At 42.4% G+C, this 26,124-nt stretch overlaps 1 protein-coding gene across 2 annotated transcripts in view; it reads left to right on the top strand.

Annotated features, from left to right (window-relative positions):
* The window catches only part of SMARCB1 (SWI/SNF related BAF chromatin remodeling complex subunit B1), a 61,898-nt gene extending 39,998 nt beyond the window's left edge, over positions 1–21,900 (top strand). The window contains exons 4-11 of one of the 2 annotated variants that reach the window (XM_087880650.1): positions 9,288–9,417; positions 9,630–9,767; positions 11,926–12,053; positions 12,695–12,861; positions 19,864–20,054; positions 20,324–20,359; positions 20,454–20,585; positions 21,179–21,900. In XM_087880650.1, the coding sequence (XP_087736776.1) occupies positions 9,288–9,417; positions 9,630–9,767; positions 11,926–12,053; positions 12,695–12,861; positions 19,864–20,054; positions 20,324–20,359; positions 20,454–20,585; positions 21,179–21,218 (962 nt within the window). In that variant the 3' untranslated portion in view covers positions 21,219–21,900. The remainder of the gene's footprint in view (positions 1–9,287; positions 9,418–9,629; positions 9,768–11,925; positions 12,054–12,694; positions 12,862–19,863; positions 20,055–20,323; positions 20,360–20,453; positions 20,586–21,178) is intronic. The other variant, XM_060683623.2, reaches the window with a different exon arrangement.
* The last annotated feature ends 4,224 nt before the right edge of the window (positions 21,901–26,124 follow it).

The following is a 26,124-nucleotide window of genomic DNA, read 5'->3' as shown; positions in this document are numbered from 1 at the left end:
GCCCCCAGATTGCATTAAATCTTCTTCCATGATGATTCCTCCAGCTGCAGCTTCAGCATAAGTTTGTATCTGCTTTCCATCTTTCTCTTGTTGTAACATCTCCATTTTCTTTCTGCCCCCCCCCCCCCGGTGAGGGTGGGTATCCAGCCTTTAGAACATTGACATAAAAATCTTTTGTCTTCCAAATTGTGTTTAAACGGTATCTTTCTCCACCATAATTCACTTATTAAACCAGTTGGAACATCCCATCTGTACTGCACTTGCTGGTTTCTCAATTCATTTACCAGGAAGCCAAAATCCTTTCTACTTCTTAACATTTTGGGAGGGATCTCTTTCAGAACCATTAATTCTTGTCCAGCCACTTGAACCTTATTCTTGTAGGAAGCTTGTAGAATGTCATGTCTGATCCTCCTGGGTGTAAAATAGATCACCACATCTCTTGGTAACTGCCTTTGTCTTGCCACCCAGGAGTTAACCCTATAAATTTTATCGATTCGGATTGCCACATCTTCTGCTCTTTCTTTGATTATCTCTGCCATAGCTTCAGCACAACTGTCCTTTAGATTTTCCCGGCTATTTTCTTTCAGTCCTCTCAATCTCAGAGCAAATTCCATAGATCTATATTGTAACATAACCAATTCATCATCCACCTTCTCTGTTTTAGTCATAATGTCTCCTACTTTATTTTCCAAGTTCAGATTGGCTTCATTAATTTCTTCTACTCTTTCATCCAGCTGAACAAGGTGTTTTGCCAATCCTGAAACTGCTAGGATAACGTCATCTCTTATTTCGTTATGCTTTTCTTCAACAACATCTTTAATTGCCTTTATATCCTCCACAATTTTTTTTAGTTTCCCTTCCATAATTACTGTTTGGTTGTTCATAGCTGCAGTTTGATTATTCATGGCTTCTTTTATAAATTCTTTAAGTTCTTGAAAAGAAGCCTCCTGGCTCTGTGAGTCAGCCGGAAGTTGTGCTTTCTGTGTCACTACTGACACTACTGAAGAACCTCCTCCACTTTTAGAAACTCCTAGCTTAGCTTGCTTAGAAGCCATCTTATTTTAAAAAGTCTTTTTCCCTTTCCCAGCCACAAAGTCTCTTGAACAATTTTCAAAAGTTTATAGTTTATAGTTTGTCAAACCAAATAGTCTTTTCTCCACCAAGCTTTCAGTTCCCAGCAGCTTTAATCCACTCTCAGAGCGCAAAACCCTCAATAAGCACTTTCGTTTCTAACTTTCACTTTCACGCCACAACAAAGGCGCCATCTTCCAGCCTCCAGCTCAAAGAAATTCAATTAGAAACAATGTAAACCCGGAGTTAAGCACTGTTACTTGCAAATGCCTGTTCTCCTGTTTCCGCTCTGTCTGCTCTTGTATTCAATCAATCTCACTTTTGCCTGCAGAGTTGGTCGCGACATCTGGCTCTGTTTAAAACAGAGTCGTCCCGGATCCGGAGCTTCAGTGGGCTGACCAGGGAGCTCTCACCCTCCAAGCCTCTGGGGTTATTCCAGAGGATTTACGGGGAGCTCTACCCGCACCCACCGGCTCGCCTCTCCTTCTTCTCCCGATGGAGAGGTTTTCAAGCCGCCAGACAGCTGCTTAATGCCGCGACCCTTTAATACAGTTCCTCATGTTGTGGTGACCCCCAACCAGGGGTGGGTTCTAAATTTTTTAACTACCGGCTCTGTGGGCGTGGCTTATTTTGTGGGCGTGGCTTGGAGGTCATGTGACCAGGTGGGCGTGGCTAGCTGGTCATGTGACCGGGTGGCCATGGCTATGTGTGTAGGGACTACTCAGAGGGCTGAAAAAAGTCATTTCTGACAGGTCCTCGCACTTTTGACTGGTCCTCACACTTATGACCATCCTCACATTTATGCCAGTGCAGCATTCTTAACAACCATGTCACTCATTTCCCAACTGCTTCTTTTCACCATGGTGATAAGATAGGGTAAAAATCGTAAAATGTGAGGATAGTCGTAAATTCGAGATCTGGTCAAAAGTGCCAGGACCAGTCAAAAATCACTTTTTCAGCCCTCTGAGTAGTCCATGTGCACAAAAGGACTACCCAGAGGGCTGAAAAAAGTGATTTCTGACAGGTCCTCGCACTTTAGACCGGTCTTCGCACTTATGACTGGTCATCATTTATGCCCATTGTAGCATTCTTAACAATCGTGTCACAACTGCTTCTTTTCACCATGGTGACAAGATAGGGCAAAAAGGTAAAATGTGAGGACAGTCGTAAGTTCGAGGACTGGTCAAAAGTGCGAGGACCAGTCAAAAATAACTTTTTCAGCCCTCTGAGTAGTCCATATGCATAAAAGGATACAGCAATAGAGAGAGATGAAGGAAGGGAAGGGAAATTAGAGTAGGAGTGAGGGTAAGAGAGGGAGGAAGAGAGGAGGAGAAGGAGAAAGGAAGAGGAAGTAGGGAGGAGAAGAAGAGGGGGAGGAAGAGAAAGTAAGAAGGAAAGAAAAGAGAGAGGTGGTAGGTTTGAGGAGAAAGATTGCTGTACAATAAAAAAGATGAAAGGGAAGAAAGCCAACCCCAAACAAATATAAAGATATTAAAATAAAGAATGAATTGTTAAACTTTAAAGAATAAAAGAGAACAAATATGAATAAATAACAATAATTAGAAACACACATACAAACATACAATGTATTTTCTTTGAACAGAGTATTTGGCTGGTTCACAAATTTAAACAGTGTTTAGTCATTTCAATTAAATTTACAGTTTCTATATTTCCTTTCTGCCATATTTATTCCTCATCTATTTTTGTAAAAAACCAATATTACCCTTCATCCTCATCTCTAATCTTAATCAAATTCAATTTTTCCCTTCTATTCTATATTATGCCCCTTCCCATTGTCATCTATTTTTATATCCATCCTCACATTGGTTAATTATGTAATATTACAGTTGTTTAATATAAATCAATTAGTTATATAACTACCTTTTTTGTATATTAATCAATATGAACATGAATATTCCAATTATTTCCATGCAATCCAATTTCTTACAAATCAATTAATTATATTTACCAATAATAATAAACCAAATAATTTCCCCCATATATTTCTCCAAACCACAACTTAACCAATTAATAGTATCTCAATTATTACAATTCCCTAGTTAAATAGAGCTTTTTTTCTTTTGTGTTTTAAAATCTTGGAACTCTCCTCTTTTGCCCTAAATTTCCCATTGTTTGCAGTTTTGCACCCACCTTTTTTGGTGAGGAAAAAGAAAAAGAAATCTCTCTGCCTCATTTTGTCACGTTGCAGCCTTCTTACTTTCAATTTCGCTTTTTCAGCATAGCTAGAGGGAAAAAAATCTGCTCCAGGAATTTACCTCTTTGCAGCTAGCTCTTTGAAGCCCCGCGGCAAGAATTTAAAGTTTTTTTTCCCTCTAGCCATCAGCTGGGACTCCGGAGGCAGCAATAGATTGGGAGTGGGCGGGGTAAGCGAACGGCGACCAGGCGATCCAACAGAGGGTGAGGGTGAGTGAAGGCGTGGGGGGGGGGTGAGAGAGGGCTTTGGCGACCCCTGTGAAATGGCCATTCGACCCCAAAGGGGTCGCGACCCCCAGGTTGAGAACTGCTGTTGTAGAGGGTCAAGTAATGGTAACCCTTTCCTAATCGTGTGACTGCATTCTGCACCAGTTGGAGCTTCCAAATGCTCTCCAAGGAGAAACCTCCATAGAGCACATTGCTGCAGTCAGACTAACCTTAGCTCTACCTGTGGAGAGCTGGGTTTGTCTGAATGCCAGCCTTCCAGAAGTCCCCAGCATATTTGGATTTCACTTGGCCTAAGATGCTAATAGTTTCCCAGCTAAAACTATTGATTTAGTCAGCCCCTGTGTTGTGATTCTCTTCTGTTGGATGCATATTTCCATATCACTCTTCATGAAATTCCCCCTCTTTCTTCTCAGCATTCTCTTATATAATGGTGACCAGAACACAGAATTCCGGGTGCAGTGTGGTCATTGCAGCGTAGAATGGATGATTACTTCCCATGACTTCAGCACTGTACTTTGGCTGATGCAGTTGACTGCATTACGTATTTTTGTGGCTGCAGCACACTGTAGATCCATGTTTAATTCGTGGTTTTCAGTGGCCCTCAGATCTTTCTGATAAGTACTACTGTTGTGCTAGATACTACCAATCTGCTTTTTCCTACTTAAGTTTATTTTATTAAGAAGGAGGCTATGCTTAAATTTATCATACATGTTACTAAAGTCTATAGTATGCTGTTTTTTAGTGTACTAATCTAATCAGTTATTACAGAAAGTAAAATCTATCTGACACCTATTTTTAACAAATGCTGGCTAGCTTCTTGTAACCATCTTATGTCTTTTCCAAATGCTTGCAAATCACATTGCCTGATTATATTTTCTAGGATTTTCCCAGGCACTGATGTCAAGCTGACTAATCTATAGTTACCCAGGTCCATGAGCCTTAGGTAAAGAAGAGAGTTCTCAAGGCAAGATTTGAGTTTTTAAGTAAGTTCTATGCTTGTTGAGATACACTTATACCATACAATGGAAGTACGGTATTGCATTGTCATCAGTCTAGCAAAACATGTTTTTTGAAACCATAGATTTATCTCAGTTGGGCATCTCAAGGACCTGCATGATTTTGGAATAAATATTTGTGGCAGCCAAGGTAGATAAAAAGCGATGATTTTAAAAAAATAAATTAAAAAAAATCGGATTTTTAAAATTTAAATTGGATTTAAAAAATTTTTTTATCAAGTTTATTTTAATAAAATGCTTTTGGAGTAAAAATCTATCTAAAGATAGTCTTCTATTTAAGATACATTAATAATTTAGAATGAAATGGAGCTTAGTTATGTAGCATGAGGCTGTATATTCTGCTATATTGGGACTCGTTGAATCAACAGCGAGTCAGAGGAGCCACTGCGGGACAGAGATGACAGTTGCTCTTTAGAAATTATCATTTAAATCGAGGATTTAAATCAAGCCTTTTTACTAGTGATTTAAATCATTATTTAAATCATTATTTAAATCGACTTAATCTGAATCAAATCCACCCTGGTGGCAGCAAATACTTATTCAGAGCAATGAATGATGATCTACTTGTGAAGAAAGAAAAAGAAACAAGCTGTGTCATCTTGATACAGTGCAGCTGGCTAAGTATTTGAACTCCTTTTTGGAAGAGAACCTCTTAATTAACTTTTGGAAGCTTAAATGAGGAAGATTCCAAAGGAAGGACGGCTGTTCCATGAAACTGAGGCTTAACAAAGAAGCAGCTTCAGTCCCCTGTATTTTATAAAGGTGGGAACCAGTTAGAACTGGTTCCCACCAGAATCTCACAATGGATGGGTTGATTTCAACTGGAAAAGGTGGTCCAAGGAAAGAAGAGTGCTAGGGTGGCACTGGAAGAGCGCTGGGGTAGCAGAGGACTTCCCCTTTCCCCTGGCCTGGTTCCTCAGCCTCAACTTTGCTCCTGAAAGCCTGCTGGCCACTTGTCTGGTTGAGCTCTGTCAGAGCTTGTTCTGGGAGAGACCCTTGGAGAGCTGAAGGGATGCTGAGGGCAAGGGGCGAGAAGCTGATCTTTGACTTCTCTCCCAAAAGCGCTCCTTGGGTGCAGCCATTTCTGCAGCAGGATACGCGCCCCAGGCACCTCGTGCTGGCCTTCCAAAGGGTGTAGCAGCAGCTATCCACAATTTTTTTACTGTTATTTTGTCACGACCCATGTAGCCCAGTATGGTGTTAAAAGTTAACATTTCTGAAATGTTAACACTGTACTGGGCCACATGGGACGGGACAAAATAACAGTAAAAAAAATTGTGGATAGCTGCTGCTACAGTAGCCTTCGGAAGGCCGGTGCATAGGGTGCATCGCTTGGCCTCCTGCTTTTGTGGCTACAATCGATGGCAAAAGTGGCCGTGCTTGCTGGAGGCAGCGGCCAGAGCGGCACCCACAAGGCAGCTGTTCTGTGGGCGGAATTGCCTGCTGTGACTCACTGTTGGGTGAGGAAGGCAATTGGTTTCAAAAGCGGCCACGCTTACTAGAGGCAGTGGCCAGAGCAGCTCAGCTGATGTGTGGGCCCTAATTAAGGGGCCGAGCAGCCCTGAGGGGACCAGGGAAGGGAAGGGCTGCCTCCTGTGCTGGCCATGGCCACCCACTTCAATAGGGCTTATTTTTGGGGTAGGGATTATATTAAGAATACCCCCAAAAATCAGGCTAGGCCTTACTTTTTGAATAGGTCATATTTTCAGGGAAACACAGTAACAACAACCCCAAATACCCCCCATTCCACCCAATAGTACTAACTGAAGATCAGCACTGTAGGGAGTTTCTCACACACAGCTCCTCCAGTCCTTCCTGTGCTTCCATATCCCTTCTGCCACGCCACCACAGTGTGATCCCCACTGCTCCCCCATCTACAAGCATCTTGTCCTGAGGGCTCCAGGGTATAATAGCTACTCTGGTCCTTCCACCTAGAGAGCTTCCCAAAATATCATGTACCATATGTAGGATTTCATATGCTATGTCCTCTGGTCAAATACAGATGCTTGAAAAAGGAAGTAGAAATTCCTAGTCAGAGTTATAACTAGTGAATGCAAATTGTTTCTCTCTGAAAGGCTTTCTTCCCATGTTTCTCACATCTCAACTGTGTGGTCTAAGATAAGTCAGTATCATCCTTCATCTTTTTTTCTTAGCCTCTCACATGAGGGCAAATGTTTTCCAGTCACTTTATTAGAATATATCCTATAGATATGCACAGACACATGTGGGAGATACAGGAAGAGAAGCCAAAAGAGGGGAAAATTCCTCTTTTTCCAAGAAACCTCTGGGATGAGAAGCAAAACATTTTCAAGGAAAAACCAAGAAAGTCCAGCTGCCTTTTGGAAAAGCACCTTTGGGACATCCATGACCCGGATGATTGAGAATCTCTGCAGACATTTTCATCTCATGCCCAGATTGAAAGGGAGTTGGAAAAGAACTCCATGGAAACCTCTCAACTGCTCCAATGTCATTGCCTTCCATCTTTACCACACTTGAGTCTTGATGTCTGTGTTGATCGTTGCCACAAGCTTTCATATTTTGTTTGGTCTCAAGCCTGGCAGTTCCTTTCTCAAGAAACTAAAGACTTCTTTTTATTAGCATCAGGCATGCAATTATGATAGCCGAAAGATTATCTGTCTTCTCTAGCTCCCTTATTGTCTCCTTTGTTCCCCATGTTTTCCAGGTCTCATCAGACGACATATTTTTAGGAAAGAGACCTGGAGCATTCCCATTCTGTTGGATGGGACAGGCTGAAACGTCTATAACCCTTGCCCTATATCATGTAGGGCAGGGGTGTCAAACTCAAGGCTTGCGGGCTGGGTCCGACCTTCGGGGTGGTTAAATCCAGCCCGCATGGCTGGCCTGGAAATATCAAAGGACCAGTCCGTGGGGCCTCTGGTGGCTAAAACGGGTTGCATGCCTCATTGCGTGCCTCATTTTCACTCTCCATGGATTCCTGTAGGATTCTGCCAGCCGAAACTGGCCCAAAAATGGCCCTGAAAACAGCTCGAAAACGGGCCTGAAAACAACCAGCAGAGTGCTGCAGGAGGCCATGGAAGGTGAAAACGAGGCACGGGGAGGGGGGGCGCGGAAGCGCCTCGTTTTGGCCGGCAGGGTGCTGCAGGAGGCATCCGTCCTGCCTCCCCCACTCCCCCCCTCTGCCAACTCACAGAGAACTAGATTATTAGATTATTAGATTATTGCAACGTGCTCTACATGGGGCTACCCTTGAAAAGTGTTCGGAGACTACAGTTGGTCCAGAACGTAGCCGCGCAAACTGTCGTGGGTGCACCTAGGTACACCCACATTACACCAGTTCTCCGTGAGCTGCACTGGCAAGCGGCAGTGGCTCCCTATTGATCTCCGGTCACAATTCAAGGTGTTGGTTATTACCTTTAACGCCCTATATGGCTCAGGGCCAGGGTATCTTCGAGACCGCCTTCTACCGCATAACTCCCAACGACCGGTAAGATCCCACAGAGTTGGTCTCCTCCGGGTCCCATCAGCTAAACAATGCTGGCTGGCGGGCCCGCGGGGGAGGGCCTTCTCTGTGGCTGCCCCAGCTCTCTGGAATCAGTTACGTCCTGAGGTCCGGACCACCCCCACCCTATTGGCCTTCCGAAAAGCGGTGAAGACCTGGTTTTTCTGGCAGGCCTGGGGCCGTTGATCTTTCTCTTGCGATCCGCCGAGATCCGGCCATGAATGGTGTCAATGAGTTTTAATGTTTTTAATGTTTTTAATTTTTAAATGTTTTTTATAATGATTTTAAATGCATTGTGAGCTGCTCTGAGTCTTTGGAGAGGGGCGGCATACAAATTGAATGAATAAATAAATAAATAATAACAAACAAACAAACAAACAAACAATGAGCCTTGATAGTACAGTGGTCTACGCACCCTGTTATTAACACAGCTGCCTGCAATTTACTGCTGGTTTGAATCTCTCCAAGGCTCAAGGTTGACTCAGCCTTCCATCCTTTCTAAGGTAGGTGAAATGAGGACCCAGTTTGTGGGGGCAATAAGCTGACTTTGTATTAATATACAAAAGTATGAAGGCTATTGCTTAACGCATTGTAAGCCGCCCTGAGTCTCCGGAGAAGGGCGGCATATAAATCAAATTAAAAAAAAACAAAAACAATGCTGATCTGGCCCTCAAAGAAATCTAGTTTGACATCCCTGGTGTAGGGCTTTATAAGTGAGAATCAGCATCTTTGGACTGATGATGGTACCCAGGAATCAATAAGCACACAAAATAGAAGTGTTACATGAATACACTGAATTGCCCCAATGGCTACTCACATTTGGACCATCTGCAACTGCCCCATCCGTGTTGGGGAAGCTCATCTTGGCTTCTGAGGTGCCCTCAACCTCCTCCTTATGTTAAAGTCTTAGCTGTTCTGCAAAGCATTGCGGTGCAGATGGTTTGTGTTAATTGCTCCTGGTTTAATGGAATTGTTTAATGCTTTTGATATTGATTTAATGGAAATAGGCACTTTACACAACTGTCTAACAAATGACATTCCTGCTGAAACAGTGGTTTGCAGGAGCATCTGTGGAGAGTGTTTTTGGCTCCCTTTTGTGAAGGGGGTGGGTTAGAACTTGAGATGAGAGAATGGAAGCCTACTTTTGGCTAGCATTGCTTTCCTGGCCAGTACAGCCCAGGTGCCAGCCTTGATTTTTGATCTTTTAGCTGTCTGAGAGGTTGGTGCTTCTCAGGTTCCACAACCAACAGTTTCTGAGTCTCCCTTTCCTGCTCCAGATCATGGGTATACCACCCTGGCCACCAGCGTGACTCTCTTAAAAGCTTCTGAAGTTGAAGAAATCCTGGATGGAAATGATGAGAAGTACAAAGCCGTCTCCATCAGCACTGAACCTCCCACCTACCTTAGGTAACCAGCTGATTTATTTTCCTCTTGCTACCTGCAAAAAGGAAGGCCATGTGCATCTTCTGGGTCTGGTAGTGCAACTTTCTTCCTATACCACAAAATCCATATAAAACCTATGGCTGGTGTAAGTGTTGCATGTGAACTCTCACTCAGGAAAGAATAATGTTTTAAAGAATGTGCACTTTTTCCTCTTCATGAGCACCTTTCTCTTCAAGGGAACAGAAGGCCAAAAGAAACAGCCAGTGGGTTCCAACTCTTCCCAATAGCTCCCATCATCTGGATGCTGTGCCTTGCTCAACCACCATTAACAGAAACCGCTTGGGCCGAGACAAGAAGAGAACATTCCCACTCTGGTGAGCATAACAATTTGTTTGGGGCAAATTGGTTGGGAGTGGAGTACTGGACTGTAGTAACCTGAGTGCTCATTTCAGCATGTGGGAACAAATGAGTTTTTACCTGAAAAAGAAGTGTAGTTATGTAGAAAAAGGAGAGATGTTGGTATATAAACCATACGGTTCCAGATTTGTTGGTGTGCAAAGTTTTTGATCAACTAGAGACTAAGCTTTTTCAAATGCAAAAGTCTTTAGCTTTTGAACTCATAATAACATTTAATAGTCAGATTTCATATAAATGATTACGTGTCTTTTAAAGGAAATGGGGGCTCAGTGGCTAAGACGCTGAGCTTGTCGATCGAAAGGTCGGCAGTTCAGCGGTTCGAATCCCTAGTGCCGCGTAACGGGGTGAGCTCCCGTTACTTCTTTCAGCTTCTTCCAACCTAGCAGTTCGAAAGCACGTAAAAAATGCAAGTAGAAAAATAGGGACCACCTTTGGTGGGAAGGTAACAACGTTCCGTGTGCCTTTGGCATTTAGTCATGCTGGCCACATGACTACGGAGACGTCTTTGGACAGCACTGTCTCTTCAGCTTTGAAACGGAGATGAGCATCGGCCTCTAGAGTCGGGAACGACTAGCACATATGTGCAAGGGGAACCTTTATCTTTACCTTCTTAAATTTTCCTGAATTACTGGTATTGCATACAAAAATTGTGAAAGAATTAAGGCTACATGATCTAAAGAGCAGGTGGCAGTGTGATCATGAAGACCTTTGTGCAACTCTTCGGGGCTCTGGTTACCCCATCCATTGACTGAGAACCTGTGCTCACGGTCACACGTGCTTTGATCATCTCCCATTTGGACTATTGCAACACACTTTACATGGGGTTGCCCTTGAAGACCACTTCGAACTTATAGTTGGTCCAGAATGCAACAACACACTGCAATACACCCCTGTAGCACCCCTTCTTCACCAACTTCACTGACTCCCAGTAGATGTAGGTCCAATTTAAAGTATTGGTAATCAATTATGAACCTCAGCAAGGAATTGGGCTGGTTTATTTGCAGGATTGGCCATATCTAAATCCCAAAGATCTAACTGAATAAACATGGTCCAGGTCCATTCTATGGAGTATATTATCTGATGGGATGTGCTTTCTCTGTTGGGCTGCCTATCCTGTGGAACAGCACACCATCCAAGCGTAGTGTGGTCACCCATGCTGGCCTTTCATGGACTGCTGAAATCTTGGTTTTTCTCTGGGTGATTGGGCCAAGGCACTTGATCACTTCTACTTTAATCACATGCCATTTACCTTTATTAGTTTTTGGGGATTTTAAACCATTTATTTATATAGATAATTGCTTGAGAAAATTGGAATTATTAATACTACCAACAAAGAAAGCTTCCTAAAGGGAAAAAACCCACAATATATTTAAATGGGATGAAGCAAAATGTTAAGCCCTTGTCAATCCACAGCAATTTTAGAACTAACAGGAAGAATATTACTCCTTCTAATTAAGAGAATAACCTGTTACTACTAAAGCATATTTCAATCTATAAATGTTGATTTAAAAAGCCATCAATACTTGTCAGTAAGGCACAAAATGTTATCAGTATATAATAATAATTTATGGTAATTGATATTCTACTTTTCTTAGTCAATGGTTCTGAAGTCAAATAAAAAATGAGAGGAGAGAGTGGACATTTATGGTTCCTCATGGCATCATAACAAGAAATTATTTTATGATAAACCCTCCTAACTCTTTATAATACTATGTTTTAATCCAGTGAACAAGATTGAAAGCATAGTTGGTTGGCTAGTTGTTGGAGAAAATTTACCAATTTTTTTAATGGAGTTCAACAGCCTGTTTGGTGAGGGTTCAAATATATCTGATGAAAAATACTCTTAATTGTATGTGATTAACTGCACTAATGGTGTTTTACCTCCACTGGTTTCACAAACATATATCCTAAATAAATTAAGAAAATTAACAGAAAGAATATGCCAGAGAAGTAGCTACTCTCCCTTAGAAAGGATGAGCGTGCCTTGCGGTTCTTTCTCCTGCAAGGGTAGAATCTTCCCCAGAGCCCTCCTGATTCCTGCTCCTTGAATCTGCCCTCCCTTGCCCCGGTGTCTGCTGTGTCTAATTCAATGATGGTCCTATCATTTTTTCCCAGCTTTGATGACCATGACCCAGCAGTGATCCACGAAAATGCCTCACAACCAGAGGTGCTGGTCCCAATCCGGCTGGACATGGAAATCGATGGGCAGAAACTGAGAGACGCTTTTACGTGGAATATGAATGGTTTGTAAAGAAAGATATGCAAATGATCTAATCATCCTGATTCCAGGCATTGGAAACATTCATGAGTAAATATGGCTTTTCCCTAAAAATACATTTTACCTACTCTTAACTTCAGATTGGAAGGTGTACACACTTGAGTTTTTTTAACTGTGAACAGAAAATGCAGCAGTTTTCTAAAGGGTTTTGACGTTTTCAGATAAATCAGTAAACCAGAAAATATTTTCTTTTTAGCTATGCACCAATCAGCACACTCAGAAAAGGCTTTGGAGTTAAATCATTAGCATAAATTGGCCACATCCAAAGCAGCACAAAGAGATTTATTTTAGGGCCCTCAATAAGGCATCTGCAGCAGGTGCTTGCACTCACCACACTTACATAGTACCTTTTTATGCTCCTGTGTACAATCTTGATTTTGTTAGTGTCAGAAACGAAAGCTTCATAGAACTGTTTTGAAAGTCTACTTTTGCCTGTGAATATATTGTGTATACTGTATTTTAAGTCATTCTGTTAACCAATTCAAGAGAAATGGTTGAAATGGTTTTTACTTGTAGCCTGACAAAAATGATTTAGAGTATTTATAGCTCAGAGGCAAATGTTGCTGTGGTATTTGCCTAATAACACAGGTTTCTCGTTTCCATCAGAAAAACTGATGACTCCAGAAATGTTTTCAGAGATTCTCTGTGATGACTTGGATTTGAATCCCCTCACTTTTGTTCCTGCGATCGCATCTGCAATCCGACAGCAAATTGAGTCCTACCCTACCGACAGCATCCTGGAGGACCAGTCAGATCAGCGGGTCATCATTAAGGCAAGGAAAGGGGAGGCAGTGGGGAAAGTACCGCAAAGCTCTCTGGCTTGTGAAGACAGGTCAGCTTTAATAAAGTGATGCAGAGCATAGAAAAAAGCAAAACAAAGGCTGGAGACCGGAGAAAAGGACATGCAGCAAGTTTTTTTCCATACCATTTGTTACATCTCTCTGTGATTTTCTGTCATTGAAAGCCATTCTTGCCTCCAGCACACCAATAATTTAACTTCTCGCCTCTCTCTTTTTGAAGATTTCATTACCTCTGTACCAGGGGTGAAATGTTCCCGGTTCAGACCGGATTACCCGATCCAGTAGCGATGGAGGCGGGTGGTTCGGAGAACCGGTAGCAAAAATCCCTACCCCCACCACCACCACCATGCCCAGCTGAGCCGCGCAATCATCAGAGGCTTTTTTTTTTAATTTTTAAAAGCATTTTTTCTACAACCTCTTCGGGCGAAAAAATGCTTTTAAACGTTTTTTTTAAAAAGCCTCTGATGATTTTGTGGCTCAGCTGGGATCGTCAGAGGCTTTTAAAAGCATTTTTTCTACAACCTCTTCAGAGATTGTAGAAAAAATGCTTTTAAAAGCCTCTGACGATCCCAGCTGAGCCGAAGAGGTTGTAGAAGAAATGGTTTTAAAAGTTTAAAAAAATGGCCACGCCCAGCCAGTCACATTACCCCCCCCAAACCACGCCCACAGAACCAGTAGTAACTAATTTTAGATTTCACCACTGCTCTGTACAAAAGCCAGGGTCTCTGCCTTTCCCTTTCTCTCATTTTCTCTCTGTTTAGTCATCTGCTTATTGGTTTTGTATTCTACTCATTCGTTTTTATCTGTATGATAAAATCATTCAGCTTACTTCTTTCTGCATACACATTCATCACTCATTAGTTCTGTTTCTGTTGTTCAGTTTTGCTTTTTCACATGCTTCTTATGGAGCCTATTCCCTGTTTTATGCTTCCATATATGACTCTTTATAACAAAGTGGGGAGAAGCCCCCTCTGATGAAGAGCAGCTTTGTTTCCATCTGTCCTCAGTCCTTCCTTACTACAGACACATGCTGTTCCACAACAGTTTTGCTAACAGTGTCAGGTCTACTGTCTTCTTCCATCGACTGTCCCATCTTACTGTGAAGGTATAGAGCAGTGGTTCTCAACCTTCCTAATGCCGCGACCCTTTAATACAGTTCCTCATGTTGTGGTGACCCCCAACCAGGGGTGGGTTCAAATTTTTTTTACTACCGGTTCTGTGGGCGTGGCTTATTTTGTGGGCGTGACTTGGAGGTCATGTGACTGGGTGGGCGTGGCTAGCTGGTCATGTGACCGGGTGGCCATGGCTATGTGTATAGGGACTACTCAGAGGGCTGAAAAAAGTCATTTCTGACAGGTCCTCGCACTTTTGACTGGTCCTCACACTTATGACCATCCTCACATTTATGCCCGTGCAGCATTCTTAACCATGTCACTCATTTCACAACTGCTTCTTTTCACCATGGTGACAAGATAGGGCAAAAAGGTAAAATGTGAGGACAGTCGTAAGTTCGAGGACTGGTCAAAAGTGCGAGGACCAGTCAAAAATAACTTTTTCAGCCCTCTAAGTAGTCCATATGCATAAAAGGATTCAGCAATAGAGAGAGATGAAGGAAGGGAAGGGAAATTAGAGTAGGAGTGAGGGTAAGAGAGGGAGGAAGAGAGGAGGAGAAGGAGAAAGGAAGAGGAAGTAGGGAGGAGAAGAAGAGGGGGAGGAAGAGAAAGGAAGAAGGAAAGAAAAGAGAGAGGTGGTAGGTTTGAGGAGAAAGATTGCTGTACAATAAAAAAGATGAAAGGGAAGAAAGCCAACCCCAAACAAATATAAAGATATTAAAATAAAGAATGAATTGTTAAACTTTAAAGAATAAAAGAGAACAAATATGAATAAATAACAATAATTAGAAACACACATACAAACATACAGTGTATTTTCTTTGAACAGAGTATTTGGCCGGTTCACAAATTTAAACAGTGTTTAGTCATTTCAATTAAATTTACAATTTCTATATTTCCTTTTTGCCATATTTATTCCTCATCTATTTTCGTAAAAAACCAATATTACCCTTCATCCTCATCTCTAATCTTAATCAAATTCAGTTTTTCCCTTCTATTCTATATTATGCCCCTTCCCATTGTCATCTATTTTTATATCCATCCTCACATTGGTTAATTATGTAATATTACAGTTGTTTAATATAAATTCAACATTTTAATATAAATCAATTAGTTATATAACTACCTTTTTTGTATATTAATCAATATGAACATGAATATTCCAATTATTTCCATGCAATCCAATTTCTTACAAATCAATTAATTATATTTACCAATAATAATAAACCAAATAATTTCCCCCATATATTCCTCCAAACCACAACTTAACCATTTCTGCTTTCAACACAATATACAATTAATAGTATCTCAATTATTACAATTCCCTAGTTAAATAGAGCTTTTTTTCTTTTGTGTTTTAAAATCTTGAACTCTCCTCTTTTTCCCTAAATTTCCCATTGTTTACACCTACCTTTTTTGGTGAGGAAAAAGAAAAGAAATCTGCCTGCCTAATTTTCCAACTTGCAGCAACAGCAAAGCCAACAGCCTCTTTACTTTCAGTTTTGTTTTTCAGCATAGCTAGGGGAAAAAAAATCTGCTCGAGCAAGCAGCAGAGCTCTGAGCAAAACAGCTGAGAGTAAATCAGCTGGGGGTCGGGAGCCGATCTAAGCAAGGGCTAATTAGCCTATGCTGAAGCTCCGCGGGCCAATAAAATTACAAAAAAACACCGAACCATTTGTTAAATTGCTGGCTCGCCCGCCCCTCGCCCACCACTATTTATTGGCAATAAATAGTGGTGCGGAGGGGTGGGGCAAGCCAGCAATTTAACGAACGGTTCGGCTGCACCACTGGCTATAGGGTGGCCCTTTGAAGCCCCGCGGCAAGAATTTAAACAGTTTTTTTTCCTCTGGCCATCAGCTGGGACTCAGGAGGCAGCAATAGATTGGGAGTGGGCGGGGTAAGCGAACGGCCGGCGATCCAACAGAGCAGAGAGTGAGGATGAGTGAAGGCGTGGGGGGGGGCGAGAGAGGGCTTTGGCGACCCCTGTGAAATGGCCGTTCGACCCCCAAAGGGGTCGCGACCCCCAGGTTGAGAACCGCTGGTGTAGAGGAACATCTTTTGGCTCTCCAGAGAGCTCAATTTTAACATAATGTGTTCAAAATATGATACAAAGAAGTTCTTGACTTACAATCACAATTTGGACCAGAATTTCCAATGCTAAGCAAGACAATGGTCACGTGAGTCCCACTGATTTTGTATTAAGCAAATCACATCGTCATTAAAGAAATCCTTCTTCCCACACTGACTTTGCTTCTCAGAAGCCAATTGGGAAGTTTGCAAATGATCAACATGTGACTCAGGACACCGCAACCATTGTAAATAGATGCTGGCTTCCAAAGCCTGAATTTTGACCATATGATGCAAAGGTCATAAGTGCAAGGACTGTTCATAAGTCACTTTTCTGTGCCACTGTAACTTCAATGGTTGTAATTTGAGGACTATCTGTAATTTGAGCCTGGACATTTGTGTCTCAGCTGGAAACTCCATATTGATTTGTTCAATTTTTTTTTTTTTTTTTTGATTTGATTTATATGCCGCCCTTTTCCGGAGACTCAGGGCGGCTTACAATGCGTTAAGTAATTTGGTTGTTTTCTTGGCTGTTCATCGTATTCTCAGGATTTTTCTCCAATTCCAAAGTTCCAAACCATCAATATTGTTTCTGTTCCGCTTCTTCAAAGTCCAGTTTCCATGTTCATAGAGTGTTGAAGTGGGAAGAGCCAGGATTATGAATGCGATCACATGACATCTTATGTCAGCATTCTGATGCTGCCATAAAAAGACAAGGCTTGACTTTTCACCTACTTATTTCTTTGTAGATAATATCCCCTAGGACAGTGGTCCCCAACCTTTTTATCGCCGCGGCCCGCTGAGCGCGCGCAGGGGTGGGGGCACGGCCCAGGAGCTTTTGCGCACAGCCCATTGCGCACGGCCCAGGAGCCTTTGCACTGCAGCGTTCATGTCCCCCGGCCGCTGCGCGGCCCGGTGCCAGGTACTCCACGGCCCGGCACCGGTCCGTGGACCGGGGGTTGGGGACCAGTGCCCTAGGAGATGGGATGGTGAGGGGAAGATTCCTATGGGGTGAAGTCAGAAGCTGAGGAGACTGACTTGGAAGATGGCAATGAGAAATGAGAATTGGGGAAAGGGAAGGGTTTGGGGGTCAGAGGGTTAGTATCGGCTACGACTAAGTCGGGGCCAGATCTGTCGTACTCAATAAATTGAATACTTCAGCAAAGATTAATTGTTTGGGAGTGCAATTTATTTGAGATGACATCAAAACCTGACATCTTGCTTTGCAACCATATCACTTAGAAGGGCAAATTCTAATCAAAGTTTGGTTGTAAATTGAGGACTACCAGCACAGACATATCACAGTGTGAGATATAAAAACCCTAATTGTATACTCACAATTCAAAAACAAGTCTGGTTCACAAAATCAAAGGTTTATTGGAGATATCATGAAGAAAAATAAAAAGCACAGCCTCTTAGACTCTTCCCAATTGGATTGAGTTCAAAGAACGCAAAATGCAGTTTTCAAGCTACGCATTTTATACTCCTACACAATGCATGCCATGCCTAAGAAGCCCTCCCAACTCCCCTTATGTCATTCTCCAAGTTGTTTTACACTTTAAAGGGTCATCTTGACATTTCCTGCCTAACAACAACTATCTTATCATGTTTACTTTTAATTTTCATCTTGAGCAGATGTTCCTTTCTTACTGATAGTGGTCTTGCCAAGGCATAGGTTCCTGTCTCCAAGGGAGCTTTTAGCAAGTCATTACACATTGTCTCTACTGATTACAATTTGTGGTCAGTTTGCAACAGTAAGAACATCATAGCTTTTTAAAACATTTAACACTTTTATAAAATAATAACTTATTATTCATTTCCTTCACCAGCATCTGAATTTCTTTCCAGGGCTTCCATTGCTACTCTAACTAATTAAATCCATCCATCCTAACTAATTAAGTCATTAAAATTTAAGTCACTCCCTCCAGCTTAGCTTCATAGAATAAAGTCTTATTTCCAGGAATGTCTATCAAGTCTCTTTTCTTCAAGAAATTCTCAGCCTTATTAATATCCATGAAAAAGTCCCAAAGATCTGTTAAAAATTGTAGATTAACTTAGAGTACTTCCTTGTAGAATAAAAAATCTCTGAGATTTCTATCTTTTTTTCTCAAAGGATTCTCAACCTTGTTAGTATCCCAAACTTGACCTCTTCAAAATTGTGAATTTACTTGCCACTCTTGTTTCAATAGCACTGGGAAGGTTATATTCAAACCATCACCATAATGATATCAGATTTATATTCCAAAATTAGTTATTTGCATTGTCCAGTATTTGTTGACTTGTCACAAAGGGGTGATAATTTTCTACATCTAACTGTATCTCTTGTTCTTTTTAATATCATCTGTATGGTTTGTATCTTTAGTCCCTAGCCGGTTTATGGTAGATGATTTTCTGTATAGAACTTTCAAAGATTACCCTGATGACAGACCCAGGGTCAGGATTAAGCATCTTCATAGCTCCCTCTAGTGGTCAAACATTTATTTATTCCTTCCTTCCTTCCTTCCTTTTCCTGGCCAGACTTCATGAAAATAGGAAAATTTCAATCACCGATAAATAAAGCAATCCAGGGCTACAGATTATTTTAAAAAAAGTAAAATTAAACCACATCTTTTATCCTTATGTTTTTCCATCAAATTTAAAAAGAAAAAATATTCCACACTTCCTTATTTTAGCTGCCTCTAGCAATCCTCTTCCATGTCATTTAACAATAAAGAAATTTCAAAAATGGTGCAGAGCTTCAAAAAGGCTGTGACTAAAGAGAGCCTCTTTTAGCTAATAAAGATAATAGTCTCCTAAATTGGTTAAGAAATAAGGCACGACTTATTGTCCATTTGAAAAAATAAATTCCAAAATGGCTGTTTTATCCAGCAGTGAAATAATTGCAGCCCTGCCCCCCCTCCCCCAGCTGCTTCAAAGCACAGCTTCTGAAACTACTTGCTTATAGGAGGATCTTGAAGGATGACTCTAGGACTCTCCCTAACCAAGGAGAATCAGATAAGTGAAAGTCTGTTCCTTCTGTTGTTAAGTTGGAAAAATGACTGTCCAGAGAGGAGATTCTCTGGGCGTGTCAGGTGTTGGCCGTATCACCGTAAGAGTGCAGTGTATTTCGTGGCTGCTGGTTCTTTTACTGTTGAAAGCCCTAAAAGGCAGAAGCTCTGCATCATTTCAACATTTTCATTTTCAGATCCAAGGGTCATTGCTGTACCTGTTGCCATTAATGTGGTCTTCTTTATATTTAAGCTGTTTTGTTCTCAATTTTCTCAATTTTGATTCCCAAAGTCTGCAGATCACTTGACTTTTCAGCTACTGCTTTTGCTTTATAAGCAGTATACATTTTATTTTAATATGTTAACTACTATCTTTTGTAATTGCATGCTATGTTTGGCTAAAAGACTTTAGATGAGTTTTCTTTAGATTTTAATTGTATGCTATTCTGAAAGATGGAGATACATATATTTTTATAGGAATAAGCAAGTCCTATGAAAAAGTTTCTGATGAGACATAAACAAGAATAGTTGCCTTGCATGACACCTCTGGGTACCTTTGTACTGTTCCATTTCTTTGCTGGAGTTTTTTATTACTGCCTACCCGAACATGTCCTGAAATAGGTGGAGCATGGAATCTGTTGCTCTACAAAGGAAGGCAGCCAGCAGGCATGGAGGCCTTGTGTTGAAGTTCAGTCTGTAGCACTCGGTTTCTTTGATCTTCATATTCTGTAGGAGATGGAGAGGGATGGCTAGATTCCAGTTCGCTTGACATATAAAAAATGAACCTCACTTGTGTCTTATGCTTCTAGCTCAACATTCATGTGGGGAACATCTCCTTGGTGGACCAGTTTGAGTGGGATATGTCTGAGAAGGAGAATTCCCCTGAGAAGTTTGCCCTGAAGCTGTGCTCAGAGCTTGGTCTGGGTGGTGAGTTTGTCACCACCATCGCTTACAGCATCCGGGGGCAGCTGAGCTGGCATCAGAAGACGTACGCCTTCAGGTATTTATGCTTTGATCCTGTCCCCAAGTTGGGGAATCTGAGGGATAGCCGATTTATGAACCACCAGGTATTGCTGAATATTTCCTTTGGCTGTGCTGCTCAGGACTGTTGGAAATAGACATTCTGAGAGGCACAGCTTTCCCACTCCTACCACGTGGAGTTCAGCTGTTGTGACTGCAAGAGGCTGTAATGCAGCACCTCTGCTTCCTTGCACCTGGGAGTCCAAGTGTCTTCCACAATCTGAAGCCAACTTGTCTGCTTAACTTCAGATCCAATTCTGCTGGATGTGGCAGTCCATATAGGATGTGAGTGAGAATAAAAGGATGTGACCCTGTACTCCAAGGTTTGGAGCTCAGGACTTGGTTAGCTCTGATTCTTCTCTCCCATGTCATCTGTTAGTGAAAACCCCCTGCCAACCGTGGAGATTGCCATTCGTAACACTGGGGATGCCGACCAGTGGTGCCCTCTGCTTGAAACCCTCACTGATGCAGAAATGGAGAAGAAGATCCGAGACCAAGACCGGAACACAAGGTACTGCCTGCCGCCTCTCCTTGTGGAATTTTTTTTTCTTTTTCTGCATGATATCAAATGTACTTGCCTAAAGTAGCTCCACAGCGAGATAGCTGGCAAATAAATTTAACAAATAAATACAAATGAAAAACCTTCGATGTTCCCAGACGGTTCACAGATTTTAAAATTAGAATTAAGTAGTTCTGACAATCAGAAGAAGAGTTAAGACTCTCAACTCTTCCCAGAGTCTTCAGGTAAAGTTTTGGATGGTTCATGGATCCCCAAACAATGTATGAAAATAATTTAATAAATACTACTTTAATTAATAGTTCTAAAAATAATAATAACAATGGATTGTCCCTTTGATCTTTTGGGGTCAGTACTGACCATTTTGAGGAACCCTGGCTAATTGTTCCTCTGTGGTTTGCAGGGAACTTTCCTGAAAATGCTCTTGTGTCATGGATTGTGCTGAATTCCATGTACTGAAATGGGAATGATGATTTGTTTTCCCTGCACAGGAGTTGTTCCTGTCTTCTTTTCCAACCTGTTTCCCAGTTTAAACTGAAGTTGTGCCATGAATCTGCTGATGATGAATCTTGTTGTCTTTCCTGCAGGCGCATGAGGCGTTTAGCAAACACAGCTCCAGCCTGGTAACCTCTGCAGAGGACCTTTGGCCACCAGACTGTCTCTCCGAAGGACTGGCCTCCTGCTTGGGGGCCTGCAGCCTTCTCTGGACTAGCTTGGCAAGCCAGGCGTCCCTCTTTTCCCCAGTCTCTACCTCTGGGGGTCCAGTAAAGATGGATTGTGGCAGCTGTCAAAACCTTCTTTTCTCACGCCCAAACGACTTTTTAAATAAATAATCCATCAAGATGGAAGATGCATTTCCAAATTCCTTTTCTTTGTCCCCAAATGTATACTAATTAGTTCCCTTTTTTCTCTGTCCATGTGCCTAGCAGTTGATTTTTCTTTGCAATATTTGGGGATGGGGGTGTCACTAAACCACTATGTGACACATTTGGTTTTGGTGTAGCTTGTTGCATGATCTCAGCTCATTTCTTTAGTATAATGGTGGTTAAGCAAACCAGTATGATCTAGGAACTCAGTTAATGGCTTGTTTTAGAAGTATGTTTCTTCCATTGTTGCCTGACTGCATGACAGTCATTCTGAAGTGCTTGAGTTAACAAAATGAGCTGGTGATGTTTCTATTCTGGCTGAACACGAGTCTCTTTTAAGCAACACCTGTTATTATCTGCTTTAGAATTTTGCCCAGTTCTGCAATTGCCCAAGATGACTCCTGATTATATTTTAATAAACATTTCCAGCCTGATATAACATATATTGAAATACTATGGGGATATTTTAGAAGCTGTATAATGCTGGTTTTATAAAGGTTTATATTTTTATATTATATTATAAATATATTATAAATATAATACCGTGTTTCCCTGAAAATACAACCTATTCAAAAAGTAAGGCCTAGCCCGATTTTGTGGGGGTAGGCCTAATATAAGCCCCCCAAAATAAGCCCTATTGAAGTGGGTGGGCGTGGCCAGCACAGGAGGCAGCCCTTCCCTTCCCCAGTCACCTCAGGGCTGCTCGGCCCATTAATCGGGAGCCATGGATCAGCTGAGCTGCTCTAGCCACTGCCTCCAGTAAGTGGCCGCTTTTGCAGCCAATTGCGGCCACAAAAAGCCAGAGGCCAAGCAGTATGCCCCACGATCCTCACGCCGGCCTTCTGAAGGGTACTGTAGCAGCAGCTATCCACAATTTTTTTTACCATTATTTTGTCCTGACCCACGTGGCCCAGTATGGTCTTAAAAGTTAACATTTCTGAAATGGTACCGAAGGGTACTGCTGCTACAGTACCCTTTGGAAGGCCGGCGCAAGGTGCGTGGGGCGCATCACTTGGCCTCCTACTGCTTTTGTGGCCACGATTGATGGCAAAAGCAGCCGCGCTTGCTGGAGGCAGCGCTCGGAGCGGCACCCACGAGGCAGCTGTTCCGTGGATGGAACTGCCTGCTGTGACTATCACTGTTAGGTAAGGAGGGTGTGAGGCGTGTGGGGTGCATCACTTGGCTTCCAGCTGCTTTTGCGGCTGCAATTGGCTGCAAAAGTGGTCACGCTTGCTGGAGACAGCGGCCTGAGCGGCACCTGCGAATCAGCTATTTCTTGAATGGTGGGATGGCCTGCTGTAACCTTTCAAGAAGCTAGCATGTGGGGCCCCTCGCCCCCGCCTCATACCAGTACATGGGGGGGGGGGAAATAAGACACACACACACACACACCGAAAAAAAGAACCCTAGCCGGTTTTTCGAGGATCAAAAGAAAATAAGACACAACCTTATTTTCGGTGAAACATGGGTATATTCATAAACTGCTGTGGACGTAGCCTGTCTGGATTTTAGCAAGGTGTTTGGTACAGTTGCACATAACAAACTCATGAAAAGTTGTAGAGGCTCTGGCTTAACCCCTGGGTGGTTCAGTGGTGGAAAGTTGACTCAAGGACAGAGCCCAGGATGTGAATGTTCATCGCCCACTGTCTCAGACCTGTCACAATTGGCATACTCCCAGGTTCAGTTCTAGGTCCTCTTCCGTTCAGCATTGTAAATGATATAACAGAAAGATTGCTAGGTAAGATTTGTCTTTTTGCTGATGACACACAAATTTATAATAGAGTTGGTGTTCCTGGGGATATTTGTAACATGGAAAATGATTTGGCATGGCTGAAAAATTGGTCAAAATGTAGAGACTGCAGTTCAGTGTTTCTAAATGTAAGATCATGCACTTAGGGAAAATGAATCCTCTGACGGTACAGAATTAGGGGTACAGTGTTGGATAAGAGAAGAAAAAGATGTAGGTGTACTCATAGCAAATGACTGCAAAATGAGCAAACCATGTGGCCAGGTAGCTGTGAGCACAAACAAAATTCTGGGATGCACCACTAGAAGGAACAAGGAAAAAGGAGCTCCTAATCCTGCTATAGAAAGAGCTTTAGTCAGACCCCATTTGGAACACTGTCCAGTTCTCGAGACCCCACTTCAAAACATGATATAAAACTGAGCAGATCCAGAGATGGGCAACAAAAATGGTGCAAGCTTTGAGGGATAAAACATATCAGGAGAGATTGGAGAAACTGAATACATTATTGTGGCCACCAGACTCGAACAGTGAGGAGGTTGGGGAGGAACATGGGTCAGTCCTGGAGTCTGGGGAAGGCTCTGATGGGTGCTCAGCGTTGGAGGCAGAGATGGACATGGAGTAGGAGATAAGTGGGGAAGAAGAACAGCTGGAGCCTGTTCCATATGCGCATATGGACAGAACTGTCGAGAGAAGGGGATAACTAAGGAATGGGTCAACTCGGAAGTAAAGGATGCTGAATGGCCACTCCCATAGGGAATAAATAGGAGCAAAAGGAGAGTGTTGTTTGCATTTAGTTTGCTTACTATTGTGAAGATTTGCTTATCTGAGTTCGTGCCTCACAGAGACCCCTTGCCAGGTATTTCATTTTACAGCATTGCAACTGGAAGCTATCGGCCTGGCAACTATCCAAGGACTGATAAGGTCTGTTCTTGCAATTAAACCTTGAAAGGCTTATTGATGGGGATTTTCTGGATGTGAATGATAGCAATTCACATTAACCAAATAAAAAGAGGAGTTTTTTCGGGACAAGGAGTCTATCTTGTGATTCTGTTAAGCCTGGGCAGAACATGCTGCTTGAGCAAGTGGGGATGCATGCATGCTTGCCCACCGCTTTAGGCAGCCCAGCAGTGGTCCGGGGGTTGGGGACCCCTGTTCTAGAAGGCAGTATTTTCAATGTTAAACAAAACTCAAGAACACAAGTATAAGCTCAAACTAATAGGAGGGAAGATCAAAAGTCATGTTAGAAAGGATGACTTCACAGAAAGAATAGTAGAAGCTGGGAACCAGTTTCCAGCAGCGGTGGTGGGTCACTGACTTTAAACATGCTTGGGATAAGCATGTGTCCATCATTTGACAAAAAATAAAAAATACAAGTTTTAAATTTATTTAAATAAATAAAATAAAAAAGGGCATACTTGATAGCAATAGCAGATTTATATACTGCTTCATAGTGCTTTACAGCCCTCTGAGCAGTTTACAATGTCAGCATTTTGCCCCCAACAATCTGGGTCCTTGTTTTACTGGGCTTGGAAGGGCGGAAGGCTGAGTTCTCCAAGAAGAGCTGCGGTGGCGCAGTGGTTAGAATGCAGCACTGCAGGCCCCTGCTGACTGCCAGCAGTTTGAGTCTCACCAGCTCAAGTGTCAGCATTCCAACTAACAACCCCAACAAAACAACACCCTTGAGGCAGACAATTCCTCAAAGTTCCTTTTTATTAGAGAAGTCATATTGGCACATCTGGGAAAACCCAAATCAGAGTTCCGAGGTTTCCCCACCCAAAAGAACGTCAAAGATCTATCCCCTGCACCCACATCGGCTGGAGGCAATCCCCAGCCACTCCCATCCAGGTGCAGGGCAGTTGTCCTTGACTCCCAGAGAAAGGAATGTTATGGCTAAACTTCCACCACTCCTTGCAGGCACTAAATGTGGCAGCTCCAAAGAAAAAGATGGCTTCCAGGGCTGACATCAAGGTTAACTCAGCCTTCCATTGTCCGAGGTTGGTTAAATGAGGACCCAGATTGTTAGGGGCAATAGGCTGACACTGTATAGCGCTTAGAGAGGGCTGTAAGGCACTGAAGCGAATGCAGTCAGCCTGCAATGCTGAGTTCTACTCACTGTAGAGTAGAACCACCACAGTTCCTGGTGATGGACTAGCAGGTCATCTTTTGCCATCTGTTTCCTGTGTTTCTATATAGCAGCGCCATATATAAGATATAAGCTGAGTAGTTCTGCGTTGGCTTGTTTGCTCTCTCAAAAGCTGGGAGGGGTGGAGTGAAAGAGCACCAGGAAATCCCAGCATTAGGGTTGGCTAAATGAGTAAAAAAGGCAGGGTTAGGGTTAGCCACAAAAAGTGTATGCAAAACAGATAGTCTTTGATGTACAACTACAATTGGGGCCAAAATTTCTGTTAAGTGAGACATTTATTAAATGAGTTTTTCCTCATTTTGCACCTTTCTTGCCACAGTTGTTAAGTGAATCACTGCAGTTGATCAATTAGTAACCCAATTGTTAAGTGAACTCTGCCTTCCCCATTGACTTGGCTTGTCAAAAGGCTGCAAAAGGGGATCACATGATCTTGGGACACAGCAACGGTCATAAGTATGAACCAGTTGCCAAGCATGACCATGGGGATACTGCTATAAGAGTGAAAAACAGTCATAAGTCACTTTTTCAGTACTGTTGTAACTTTGAATGGTCACTAAATGAACTGCTGTAAGTCGAGGACTACCTGTAGTCACCAAGAGTCCAGTGTGATTTGAAAGAATCTTCCCTTCCCCATAAAAAGGGAATGCAGTGGCCTCTCACTGATTTGTATAAATGGTCTCTCCCCACCCCCCCCATAATGCTTCCCAGGCTTTTTGCCATATAGTAGAGTTGATACGAGGGTTTAAGCATACAGTTAGGGGCAACTCCTCTGTGTCC

Source organism: Pantherophis guttatus, chromosome 17 (genome assembly GCF_059756535.1).
Source record: "Pantherophis guttatus breed Tessera chromosome 17, ASM5975653v1, whole genome shotgun sequence".
Classification (NCBI taxonomy): domain Eukaryota; kingdom Metazoa; phylum Chordata; class Lepidosauria; order Squamata; family Colubridae; genus Pantherophis; species Pantherophis guttatus.
Note: the sequence above shows the minus strand (reverse complement) of the source record. Positions and strands in the feature narration are given on the sequence as shown.